This window comes from Bipolaris oryzae (assembly GCF_000523455.1).
Source record: "Bipolaris oryzae ATCC 44560 unplaced genomic scaffold scaffold_334, whole genome shotgun sequence".
NCBI classification, from domain to species: Eukaryota; Fungi; Ascomycota; class Dothideomycetes; order Pleosporales; family Pleosporaceae; genus Bipolaris; species Bipolaris oryzae.
This window is the reverse complement of record NW_006911610.1, coordinates 1-11,859: the sequence shown is the minus strand read 5'-3', so window position 1 is coordinate 11,859 and position 11,859 is coordinate 1. Positions and strand designations below refer to the sequence as shown.

General features: G+C 52.5%; 5 protein-coding genes across 5 annotated transcripts; 1 reads left to right on the top strand and 4 right to left on the bottom strand.

Annotated features, from left to right (window-relative positions):
• Window positions 1-977: 977 nt before the first annotated feature.
• On the bottom strand, window positions 978-2,080 carry COCMIDRAFT_10191 (uncharacterized protein; the record flags this gene model as incomplete). The annotated part of the gene is made up of 3 exons (XM_007695504.1): window positions 978-1,528; window positions 1,582-2,015; window positions 2,067-2,080. 3 exons carry the CDS (start codon window positions 2,078-2,080, stop codon window positions 978-980), a joined length of 999 nt encoding a protein of 332 aa, XP_007693694.1.
• Window positions 2,081-2,977: 897 nt separating this feature from the next.
• On the bottom strand, window positions 2,978-6,096 carry COCMIDRAFT_10190 (uncharacterized protein; the record flags this gene model as incomplete). Its single annotated transcript, XM_007695503.1, has 4 exons — window positions 2,978-4,019; window positions 4,069-4,256; window positions 4,307-5,877; window positions 5,928-6,096. The coding sequence occupies 4 exons, from the start codon at window positions 6,094-6,096 to the stop codon at window positions 2,978-2,980; spliced, it is 2,970 nt and encodes a 989-aa protein (XP_007693693.1).
• Window positions 6,097-6,574: 478 nt separating this feature from the next.
• Window positions 6,575-8,365, bottom strand: COCMIDRAFT_110584 (uncharacterized protein; the record flags this gene model as incomplete). The annotated part of the gene is made up of 8 exons (XM_007695502.1): window positions 6,575-6,666; window positions 6,716-6,973; window positions 7,023-7,574; window positions 7,635-7,974; window positions 8,029-8,056; window positions 8,110-8,169; window positions 8,228-8,252; window positions 8,320-8,365. The coding sequence occupies 8 exons, from the start codon at window positions 8,363-8,365 to the stop codon at window positions 6,575-6,577; spliced, it is 1,401 nt and encodes a 466-aa protein (XP_007693692.1).
• Window positions 8,366-8,847: 482 nt separating this feature from the next.
• COCMIDRAFT_10188 (uncharacterized protein) lies at window positions 8,848-9,720 on the bottom strand (the record flags this gene model as incomplete). The annotated part of the gene is made up of 3 exons (XM_007695501.1): window positions 8,848-8,943; window positions 8,996-9,303; window positions 9,357-9,720. 3 exons carry the CDS (start codon window positions 9,718-9,720, stop codon window positions 8,848-8,850), a joined length of 768 nt encoding a protein of 255 aa, XP_007693691.1.
• Window positions 9,721-10,019: 299 nt separating this feature from the next.
• Window positions 10,020-10,805, top strand: COCMIDRAFT_41768 (uncharacterized protein; the record flags this gene model as incomplete). The annotated part of the gene is made up of 3 exons (XM_007695500.1): window positions 10,020-10,052; window positions 10,126-10,438; window positions 10,492-10,805. 3 exons carry the CDS (start codon window positions 10,020-10,022, stop codon window positions 10,803-10,805), a joined length of 660 nt encoding a protein of 219 aa, XP_007693690.1.
• Between the last annotated feature and the right edge of the window lie 1,054 nt (window positions 10,806-11,859).

The window sequence follows — 11,859 nt, the reverse complement described above, 5'->3', positions numbered from 1 at the left end:
TCTAGATCTAGATCCCTGTCAATCGCGATTTTTGGTGAGATTTTGACTGGCCCACATACTGGGGTGGCCCGCTTACTGGTGAAACACGTTATATAGAATCACACAGTATATGCAACATACAGCAAGCACACATTTCAAGACATTAACAATTGCTCATGTATACCAACTAATCAGGGAAACGACGGCGGGCCCCCCAAACCCCGCTCTACCGTCCACACACGCAAAAAAAAAAGAAACACGCAGCATGCTTTCTTTCCTCTTCCCTTGGCCCACCACCTCATCCACTCATATATTAACGCCCATTTCATTACGCAAAAGAAAAAGAAAAACATGAAATCAATACCTGGGTATGATGCAAATCGACAAGCACACACCTCCCCTCCCAAACCAGAGCCCCCCCTTCTCTCTCTCTCCAGCTCGACATTTCCCCCCTACTCTTTATCCTTCACAATGGAAAAATCCGAGAGATATCAAAAAAAGGACAAAGGAAAAAGAAAAAGGCAAGGAGATTCGTGTGTCCCTAGAGAACAAATAAGTAATTAAAATACAAATCTGTGGCAGAGGTCATATGTGTTGGGCGCGTTGAGACTTCATGTGTAGCCCCCGCCCTAGTATTGTTTTTCTCCATTCACACTCTGTAAGGCTGATATATACTCAGCACAGAGAGGTGAAGAGGAAAAAAAAACAGTGGGGGAAATGGCTTAAAAAAGGAGAGAAAAAAAGAGCCGTCATGCAACAGGCATGACTTCGAAGCACGCAGGGCCTGACGCGAACTGAGCGGGGTGTGGTCGAAATAGGTAACGCGAATTGAGTCTTGGAACTGTTTGTTTACAGTATCCAAGACGATAGAAAAAAGTAAAAGAAAAAAGATGGGTAGTAGCGGGAACGGTTCGTTGCGAAACCCGGCTCGGTACCAACAAAATTCGCATTACCAATTGATCTTCGCTCAGAACGGGGCTTGTGCTAGGCAAACGGTTTTAGTGGAACCGAGGCGGAGTAACGGAACCGTTGCCAGCGCCGTTTGGCTGGAACTCCATCTCGCGCTTCATCATGTCGAGGGTGGACGGGAAGTATGGCTCGACACCATATGTCTTGAGATAGCTAGCCGTCTTCTCGATGCGCTTGATCTCACGCTTGACGTCCCAGGCCTCGCCTTCACCAAATCGGCGCTGCACAACGTCGACCATGGTCTCGTCGAGGCGGTTGTAGAAATCGCGGCGCGCGGCAATGTCGCCGGCGTCGGCGCTGTCTATGCCACCGTGCGAATTGAGGTTGCCGCCGAGCTTTAGGATGAGATCGAAGGCATAGCGGGGTCCAGATGGGAGAAGTGTCAGGCGCTGGATGTCTGGTAGGAACTTCAACATGGCCGAGGCAAAGTGCGATGAAGATATGGAGTCGTTCAGATCGTCTTGCAGGCGGTGCAGGTCAAAGTTGACAATGGTAATCTTGCGGTCGAGTTGGGCGTTGAGTGTGGGCGCAGCGTCAGCAGTGGTGGTGTCCATAATCTTTGCAATTGATGCGGGGACATCTGGGAAATTGTCAGTACAACATGGGCGAGTTGGAGGAGAGAAGACAACATACCTGGTCGCAAGCCGCGCTTGTCAATCCAGTTGTGTACTTCGGCGCGCTGTTGCTCGAGCTGGTCTACCCAGGCCTGCAGGTCGGCCAGCTGGCTCTCGAGCTGCTCAATCTTCTCAGTGTATGGCTGCACGGCCTGGTTAAAGGCAGCGGTAAGAAGATCGGGCATGCCGAGCCCCATTGGGGTGGCATTGCTGGTGGATGGCACTGTCTGGGTTCGCATAGGCATGGCGTTGTGGGAGGTGGGAGCACTCTGAGCGTACGTGGGCTCCTGTGGCTGCTGTTGGCGGGGGTACATGTCCTGATCGTCGAGCGACAGCGGCTGACTGTGATGGGACTCTTTGCGACTAGATTCTGGGCGCTTATCTGCGTCGTAGTCGAATGACTGCGAGCGTGGGTTAGGTTCGTTTTCGACGTAGGAATTGGCCCTCGATCGCCTAGATTGGGTTAGCTTGCCGGGTTTGGCGGGTGAAGGGCGAGCGGGCTACCTTTTGAAGAACATTATGGGGGGAGAGGAGTTTGCGGCAGACAATGACAGTAGTCGGTGTTATAAGCTCGGAGGGAGGCGGGAAGCGAGATTGCGCCACGAGTGAAAAATAAGAGAAAGGTTGGGTTATTTGACGGCCTTAGATTGGCAGAAAAAGGGAGAGGTTGAAGCACTACGGCTGGGCGTGTGTCGTGTCGGGCGGCGGGTAGCGGATGGTGGTTGGGACGGCCCCTGTACTTCGCAGAGGACAGTCGATGACAGCAGTGCGCACGCCCACAGCCACGCCGCGAACAGGATGCTGCTAGCAACAGCAGGTCGCTGCTAACGTGACTAGGTGGCGGCGTAGATAGCAGATAAGATGGGACACCGTGGATGCGAGACGCCTGTTTGCGAAAGGACGGTGAGCTTGCAAGCTGCGCGCATGCAAAAGGAATTGGGTTCCGAACCAGAACACATCATCACCACGCTGGTGGAGCCAAACGCCTGCCCAGCCTCCCCTCCCAGCCTCGCAGCCCGCTCCAGGCCGCCCATGCCGCTTATCCACCCATATGCATGCCACGCTCTCGCTCTCCTGATCCATCCGCTACTCCATTTAGAGCACCTGCGTGGGCGCGAAACACTCTCCACGTCCCTGTTTTGGCAGTCCGTGTTGCGCCATCACACAGGCCGTGCTGCCAACCATCGACGACAAGACCCCGCGTGGGGTCCACGTCACCTGACCCCTCCCCCTCAACAGCCACTGTTGCCCAGCAACGCCACACCACCTCAACAACGTCCATAGTCGTTGGCAGCAAAAAAAGTAATATCTTGGCACGAGCGCTCCGTCTACAGTACCTATCTAGCCCGAGCGCAGTGTTTGGCGCCCCGTTGCTTCTGCCCGCTCTCTGCATACACGCCATACCACGGTACCGACTACGCCGCCTTTCCCTTGCCCTTGTCCTTGCCCTTGGCTCCCCCCGCCTTCTTCCCCCCAAACTCTACGCCCCGGATCGTCCACTCGCTATAAATCTCCAATCCAGACACAAACACGCCAAGCAGACTAGCAATCACAAAGTGGCTGATCGTAGTGCCAATGTCCAGCCAGCTGCCCTCGTCCTTGACCATGTAGAAGAAACTCAACGTCATGACATCGCTGACTGCCATGACTACCATGAAGAGCGCAGAAGGTGCCACGCCCAAGCCACGGTTCAGAAGTCCAAAGTTTGCCGACAGCACCGCAAACGGAGCCATTAGCTTGAGCATAAGCAGCGCTCCCTGGGAAAAGGGATCGAAAATGGGTATCAACCGGTACACGGCCTCCAGAGAAAACGACGAAACTGACGCAATGTTGGATGCGCTGAAAAAGGCCGACTGAATGAAGAAGATGAAGAAGAGAGCTGTGCGTGCGTCGGCGAGCGTCAATGGCCTGTATTCTCCCTTTTGGACAGACTCGAGGCGCTCGACAGCCGCGTCCCTGGTTGGCTTGGCTGCATCACATGTCGTGACCGCTGTTGATGGATTGCTTGTGCTGTGCAAGTGGACTTGATGCTCGAGGCTCATCCAGCTAAACAGACACATGCAAAAGGCAAAGTAGAACAGTCCTTCATATGAGATTGACAGGATGATAAACGTCGGCGCGAATTGGAGAAAGATGACAACGAGGCGGTGCACATAATGGCTATTCGGGTATAGACCGTGCAGTTGCGGGACAAAAAGAGAGGCCGCAAGCGTCGCTCGTCCCGTTGTAAGCACGCCGTAGGGTATTCCCTCACGCGCTTGTAGGTAGCTGATGCTGCTTTTGGTGACAATCATTGAAAGCAACACGAGGCCGAGTTGGATGCCGAGAATGATGCGGGACTTGTTGTTGAGCTCATGAGATGCAAGTTCAGCCTCTGATTTGGAGCCCGCAACCATGTTCCTTTCGAAGAGCAGATAGAGTGCACCCACGGCGAACATCAATGCTCCCCCGAGCAGACTATGCATGTCAGCAGCCGAACAAGATTGAGCAAAGTTGTTTTACATACATCAAGCGCACATCCTCTGCTTTGATTGCAGGCAGCAATGTAAAAGCACTCATGGCTACACATGACACCACCCATGCCACGACTGTTGCCATGTTCTTACGCATGAATGCTTGACCATAGATTGCTGGCCAGCATGTTGCCAGCAGATAGCAGCCTGTGTAAATCTCTCGGACAAAATAACTTTGGACCTGTTCCAAGTCAGTACAAAATGCTCGGTGTCACCAAATATCTCACATACAAGAGCCTCAAGCAGACCGAAGAACCCCAGTGTCGCCAACACAAGCTTCGCCGCGTCAGCACCAGAGTTGAGATGGCCCAACAAGATCTTGCTTCCTTTGACAAGTGACAATCTCTGGGCATATATTTCCTCCCAGAACAAGACTGGGAAGAATGCGTACGCGTAGTAGACAACGGGTGACTGCTGCTTCAACAGAACGCCATAGAGTGCAACGAGCACCGAGGAGAATACTACCATGCTCGGAATCGTCCGCTGTGTCGGTACCTCCTCTGTCAGCACATGAAGGTGGATCACTGTAGTAACAGCAAAGACCATCCAGCCGACATAGCCAGCAGTTACTAGTGTTCGCAGGAACAACCAGTCGTACGTCTGCAGATAGCGCAGACCCTCGAGGCCAAGGTCAATCAGATCATACGTCTGGCGAATAGCCTGCTCGACGTTATCTTGGTCGATTGCCGCCTGTATCTCTGACACGCGATGCTCAACCGAGTGCGCTTCGTCGCCAAGGCCAGAAAAGGGCTTGTACTTTAGCGTAGTAGACTTCTTCACCTCCTCCTTAACATGGTACATTTCCAAAATTTCTTTGGCATTGATAAGGAGCGCTTCAGCCTTTGACTTCATATCCGTGTCAAGGTATGAAAGGGGCAACACCCCAACAGAGTTGGTTGGGAAGTCGAGTCCAACAAGGTACGCCATCAAGGCTGCGACATCAGCCTGGTCAACATCATGTCGCTCGATTTCATCCAGATTCCAGTCCGATGAGAACTCGGTGTGCCCTCTAGCGATACCTGACGTATTCCTCACCGGCGGTGCAATACCAGCACCCCATGTAATCAGGGGCGTGCGTGTATTATCCGGATGTCCATCGCCATGACTACCCCAATCGCTCATGCCGTGATCGGCCGTGAAGATGAAGGCAGTCTTGTCGTCGGCATAGAAATCTTCGATAAGTTGCGTGATTCTCTGCACCCCTCGGTCCACAATTTGTAGATTATGTAGGTACTGCCATGAGTACGGTCTGTGGATATGGCCCGTCGTGTCGAGTCCTAGCAGGTGCAAGAAGAATACGTTCTTCTCTTTTCGTAGCTCAGCATCCAACGTCGCATTCATTTTTGCGTCCGCAAAGAGCTTCTCAACACGCTCAAAGACCCATTCGTCCAGCGCCCAGGCGTCTTTTGACGAATCCTCGTCCTCGGCGGCGTAACAGTACGCATCCACTCTTCCTGGGACTGCTCCCGCTTCGAACATGGGAAGAATGTCGGGACTGCCCCAGCTCCATGTATGTCTACTTCGGTTGAAGACACTGTCAAAGTTGACTGGGTTGAGCTTCCATCCTGTTGTGACAGCAGAAACATCCTCGTACAAGCCTGCGATGAGTGCAACATGCCCGGGACGCGATTCCGTAGGGACACGAGTATGCGAGACACCAAAAGTGCCCTTTTCTAAAACGCGGGAGCGGAGGAACGGAGCGAGGGGGCGAGGGGTGTCTACGTCGTCTGCGAGAGCAGCTGGCGGATTGGGGTCAGGGTTGGGAAACGATTGAAATGCTTTGTCCGCGCGGAGACCATCCCCTGGAATGTGGTTAGCCTGCTAATCGCTGCATGAAGACGACGCATCTCACCGACAAAGAGTACCAATCGCTTTGCGGGAGCTTCTTGCGTCTCCACGCGGTGTTCGCGCATGCCATGGACAATAGGGCTGACAAAGTAAATTGAGAAGCAAGAATATATGTACGTCAAATGGAACACTACCGCAATAAGCAGAAATGCATACCGCCTGAATTGCGACATTGTGAATGAGTGTAGAGAAAGAAGGAGGCGCGCCTCGAGGACACGTTTTGTTGCGACGCGACCCGGTACTCAGTACTCAGATGGTTGACGCTCTACGATGTTGTCCCTGCCAAGAGTTTACGTACGTCGTCATGTAAAGGAGACAGACCCACATTGCCCCTCGTTCTTGCTGCCAGACAAATCAAACACGCATTTCACAACATGGACACTATTCGTCAATCAACCAGTCTACTGAGACTCCCCATGGCATGTGTAATCAATGGAACAGCAAGATTGGCGCTGCGTCGCCCAAATAGGAAATACCGAGCTTGAGCTCCGCATAAGCGACTGCATCTCTCCTCGTGCGGATCACTTGATTGGTATGAATGAATGCATGTCATTGCTACCAAACCTGCCACAGCAAAACCTCAAAGTATCTGGTAAAACGACCGATTGCTGCTTGTATGGGCATTTATCCATCATACACCAAGCCTCTTGTCTATTCTTCGACGTTGAAGTTTGCACCTTCCCTAAGACCCTCAACAACGAGCTCCTGGCCTTCTGCACGCTTGTAAATATCCTTGATATCATCTAGTGCCATGTTAGTATTGTTGAATTGTGTTGGAGTGACGCGCCTTACCAGTCGTTGTCTCGAAGTGGCTCGTGGCATCATAGCTCTTGGACAAGAAAATGTTGTCATTAGCACCACTCTCAATTGGCTCGTAGAGCGGGATAGCTGGTCCCATGAACTTCTCCTCAATTGATCCAAGGCGGTCAAGACCTGGCTGAAGCTCAAGGTGGTGGTTGCTGTCGCCCTCAGCAATAGTGGAAACAATGGCAATGTAGTATCCCTTGGGGCAGACGTTGTGTGCAGATGAAACGACTGCAACGTAGATATCTAGAAAAGGTGTTAGCGTTTTTCTGCAAACCAACTTTTCTTCACATACCATGCTTGCGTCCAACCTGGGACTGGGGAATAATCAGTTGGAGGGAATCAGCATCTGATGTGTTGGGAACGGGGTGGTTGAGAATGCAAATGGCCTTGAGCAGATGTCCGGTAACACGAGCCTTGCTGGGGAAGTATGAAGGGTCGGCGAGGATCTTGCCTGCCTTGGTCTCAAACTTCATACCATCGCCAGGAACGTCCTTCTCCTTCATGGTGGCCTTGATGCCAACAACCTTGCCGCCCTCGTAAATGAACTCATCTACGTCGGTGTTGAGCATGTAGGTACCACCATAAATGGCAGAGAGACGAGCGAAACCCTGAGGAAGTTCTCCGAGACCGTACAGAGGGTAGATGTATGGCGACTTTCCATATCGTGCCATGGAGTTTACATACAGCCTGATGCGCTGGATGGCATCTTCTGCTGCACCCTTCAGCTCAATGTAGTCGTCGGTTGGGTAAAGAGCCATAGAGTGGCCAACGAAATCGCGAGTGGAGGGCTCAAGACCAAACTTGTCATAGATGTCCTTCATGGTGCTGTTCTTGACGTCCATGCCTATTGTATATCAGTGATCCTGCTTCGAAAAAAAATCATTTCGTCCACAGAGAATCATACCCTTGTGTGTGGCTGGGTCATCCTCCTTGTAGCCACCAACCCACTCGAGGAAGTTCCTCGCGCGGCGCTTCTCGAAAAGACCCATAAGGGGCGATCGAAGAGCCTCCCCGGCGTCTGAGGGGACCTTGGCAATGGTCGCCTTACTGCCGTTGCCCTGCTGAACATAGCTGCCAGCAATTTGCTTGAAGTCGAGGTATTTGGTGACATCGGTAGAAACGAGGATGTTGGTCAGTTCGCCGTTGGCCATGAGAAGCTTAGGGACGAGATCGATGTTCCAGTCGTTGACGCGACCATACTTCTTCCATGGCTCGCCCTCGGTCTGACCGTATCGCTTGAAGAGCTACACAACGTGTCAGTAAGTTGAGAGTGATGGCTGTTGTCCTTGTATACATACTGCCTCGATGTTCAGCGATGCTGCCTCACTGTGTAGTGTCAGCTTTAGTTCCCCTCAACAGCGTCCACCAGCGCCACGCACCCTCCGTAGTGGTCATTGCGATCAATGTGGAGCACCTTCTTGCCCTTCACACTAAGCACACTGCAAGGATATCGTCAGTCCGTGTTCGGTTTTGCTTTTTGTCGGGTGCTTGTGTTACCCTGAAAGCACACATTCGGTGAGACCTGGGGGATGGTTAGCTGCGTTGGCCTGCGTGTTGCGTAGGCGGGGTAATGGGGAATGGCAACGCACCTGTTCCCAGGACCACGACGTCGTATTCTGGAGCAATTTCTTCCATGGCTGAATGAGGAGAGTTGTGAGGATAGGGGTGGTTTGCAGACTTGCAGTAGAAGAAGTGCACTAGAAGGCGCGTGGGTAGGTCAACTGAGGGCGGTGAGGTGGATGTGGGGTTGGAGCTCTTTGGGAAGCGCCTCGCCAATCTGGTCGAGTTGTTTGTGCTAGCACTACTTTCATAACTCAACGCGTTTGGCATATGCTACGCTAGTGCTGTTCACTATCTCACACCATGCAAGACGAAATGCAGAATAACCAGGCTGCCTTGACTGCTGGGTGAACCTTTGTTTGTAAATTTACACGGTGAACCCTTGTTCATCGCCGCCTGAGCATCTTGCATATACCCCGTACTAATCATAGTCGCATATATGTATCATCACTGTCCCCAGCATGCCAAATAAATGTGCAGAACTCGTCCGAGTGCACGCTAGCTCGGGAAATTTTGTAGCAATAAGGACATCCGGGCCGTCTTCAAACGTGCAGTATTCATCTCGACTCTGCTATCGTCTTGTCCTTCCCAGCCTCCTCGCTCGCCGAGGCAGCTTGAGCCTCATATGGTGCATCGTCAGCTTCTAGCGGGTCCTGGAGAGGTTGTCAGCACCATGCGTCGGATTACATCGAGGAGCAAACTCACATATGGCGGTTGTGTATACTGCGGGCCATCCGTCCTTGACAAATCAATGTCCGGATCACGCTGTGCCAGAGCATATGCCTCTTGGTACGCCTGGTGCCTCTCAGCCAGCGTGTCCAAGATTGCCTTCATCGTTTCCTGCACTGTCTTGTCGCGCTCTTGATTCTCATAATCGCCATAGCCGGCATTGAGGCGCTTGCGCTCAATCTTCTCCGTCGCAAGGCGATTCCGCTCCTTGACGCATACCCACCACAGCTGGTGGAGGGCGTCCCAATCTCGACTACGCAGCTCGCCGACAGTCCACGCTCTGCCTGTATCCCCGTCAGCTACCGCCTCACTCACCACGAAGCCAACTGCTGCATACCATGCCTCTGCTCGTCCACTGGTGTCTGCAGCAGCTTTTGGTCCTTGAAGAACCCCCACAGTCCATGATCTGGGGTACCGGTAACTTTGTGTTCGATTGGTACCGGCTTTGGCAATTGCTGCTTCTCAAAATCTTTTTGCCTGACCGATAGCGTTTGGCGTGGGCGCAGGGCTGTCGCCCTCACTGCAGACACGCCTCTGATTTTGTTGTTGTCCCTCTTCCGCCATTGTGGTGATGTCGAAAAGCAGGCCCTGGAGCCATTGTGCGCGCATTGGGCTGAGGGAGCAAGAAATGCGAGGAGGGCGTCGGATGGCGTCGACGCCAAACCGGGTCGTAGCAGTCGTGCAGAGGGCATCGTCGGCATGGCGTTGGTGTGGGCTGTGCTTGCCGACAGATGGGCGCAGCAAAGTTGCAGCTGGAAAGTGTGACTGGGGTCTGCAGCTAGCGCGCCCACCGCCCATGGTTGGGATGGCCCAGTCAGCTGTCGGGGGTGTGATGCCCCATAGATATAAAGAGAAGCCACCCCCGCCCTCCTATTCTGCTCTTCAACAAACTTCGCGCTCATCACCCCGTGTTGGGCGCCCTCCGATAGTTTCCAATTTCATTTGACGAATTCTTCGATTTCACCAGCGGGTACCAGGACCCGCACTACAACATCTCGACATGCAATATACCTCTGCCACCATGCAGTTCGGCGTTAGCCGATCCTTCCGCCTGTTCAGGAAACCGTCTAGACACACTGTTGCCATCAAGCCTCCATGGACTACAGTCTGCTGATTGGCAACTTGGGCCTTCTTACCCCGCTTCTCAAGACAACAATCATTTGATCGACACTTCTTCCCTTTTGGCCAGTTCTTCCGCCTCGACTGGCCACCTTATCGCACCGGACGCCTCTCTTTACCCCACTGCTGACTTCAACCTCTTCCCTACTGGTGATTCGCCGTATCTTGGTCATGATTTCCAACTGTTTCCCCAAGGCCATGCTTCACTTCCTACTGCTGGAAATACTATTGATACGCTTGCTATGGCTCAACGCATGAAACTTTCCAACAACATGGATACGGCAGCGCAAATGACCAGAGGTAAGAAGAGTTGCTCTATGGTGGATTCAATGATCATCGTCTGATTTGTATAGATGGCTCTCAGTCTGATTCTTCTTGGACAAGCCACAAGGACCGGAGCTCGTCATCTCCGGAGCACATTTCTTCGTCCAAGACATGCTCTACTAAAAGCAGTCCTGTGGTACAAGAGCCCTCTTCGCGTATTGAGAAACGAAAAGCCAATACGCTTGCTGCCCGTCGTTACCGCCAGAAGCGGGTTGATCAAATGAGTACTATGGAAGCTGAACTGAAAGAGATCAAGGCCGAACGGGATGAACTCAAAGTCCGCAACGCCAGGCTTGAAGGCGAGGTGGAAACTCTCCGTGCCCTTCTTCGTGCGCAAAAGTAATGGGGCATGGGCGGACGAGCCAAAGGAGTGGGTTCTGACCTTGGGGATTAGGACATGGCCGGTTCGTGGACATTTGTAGCGTGTCTATGTGCATGTAATACAATTCAATTTTCTTTCTACGAATGCTACGAATGATTGCGAAGACTTATACTGGCGGTAGTCTTTGGTGAAATAGCCGTTGCCAGCATCATGTTCACTCATAATGACGAAGAAGAAGGGCATGGGTCCAAGAGAGACATGTTCAAGGGCACGATTGAAAATCACGGTAAGTCTAGGCAAGTTGGGCGCAGCTCAATTCGGTGGGGTAGTCATGGAACACTCAAGGCTTACGCCCTGACGTGAGGCGCTTCAATGGCACACCCAGATATGTGCACTGAATTCTCCTGTTACATACTAGGCCTATACTTACAGTGTGAGGCTTCGCTCTTGTCCATAGTCAGGCATAGTACTATATTCAGCCCCACTTGGCCGTCCAATCAGACAGCAGTATGGTGAGTCATTCTCACTCACGATGCACACAGTTAGCACTAGGCCTTAGTGGCTTGCCTTGCAGCCACATCTTCCGCCCTGCCATCTGCATATGTACATGCTCATGTTCCTGCACCTGGACACCTCCACTACACGCATATCCTGTTCGCAGTCTTGGGCTGTGCCTTGGGCCCTACAGCGACTGTGGGCATTTGACGTCACTGTCCGCCTACGCTGCACGACTTGAACCTCGGCTCCTCCGCATTCCCGTCCAAGGCACTGCGACGGCGATGATAGTTAGACCCAATTTCGGCCTAACTCTAGCGAGCTGCAAAGCTCTAGGCGACCCCGTGCCCAGTAACTTGTTCGGTCAAAGTCTGCATCACGTAACGATGTTTTGATGAGATCAATTAAACAAAGGTCCTTTCAATGTCAGACTCTGCCGCTTCCAAGTACGCATGGCGTTCTCTAGCTAAGTACTTGGCTTGATTGTCGTGGGCATCGACGAGGCATCTCTTATCTACGTACGTACGTATAAGTATAACGTGTATCACCAGTGTGCGCCCCACCCCAGTGTGCGCCCCAC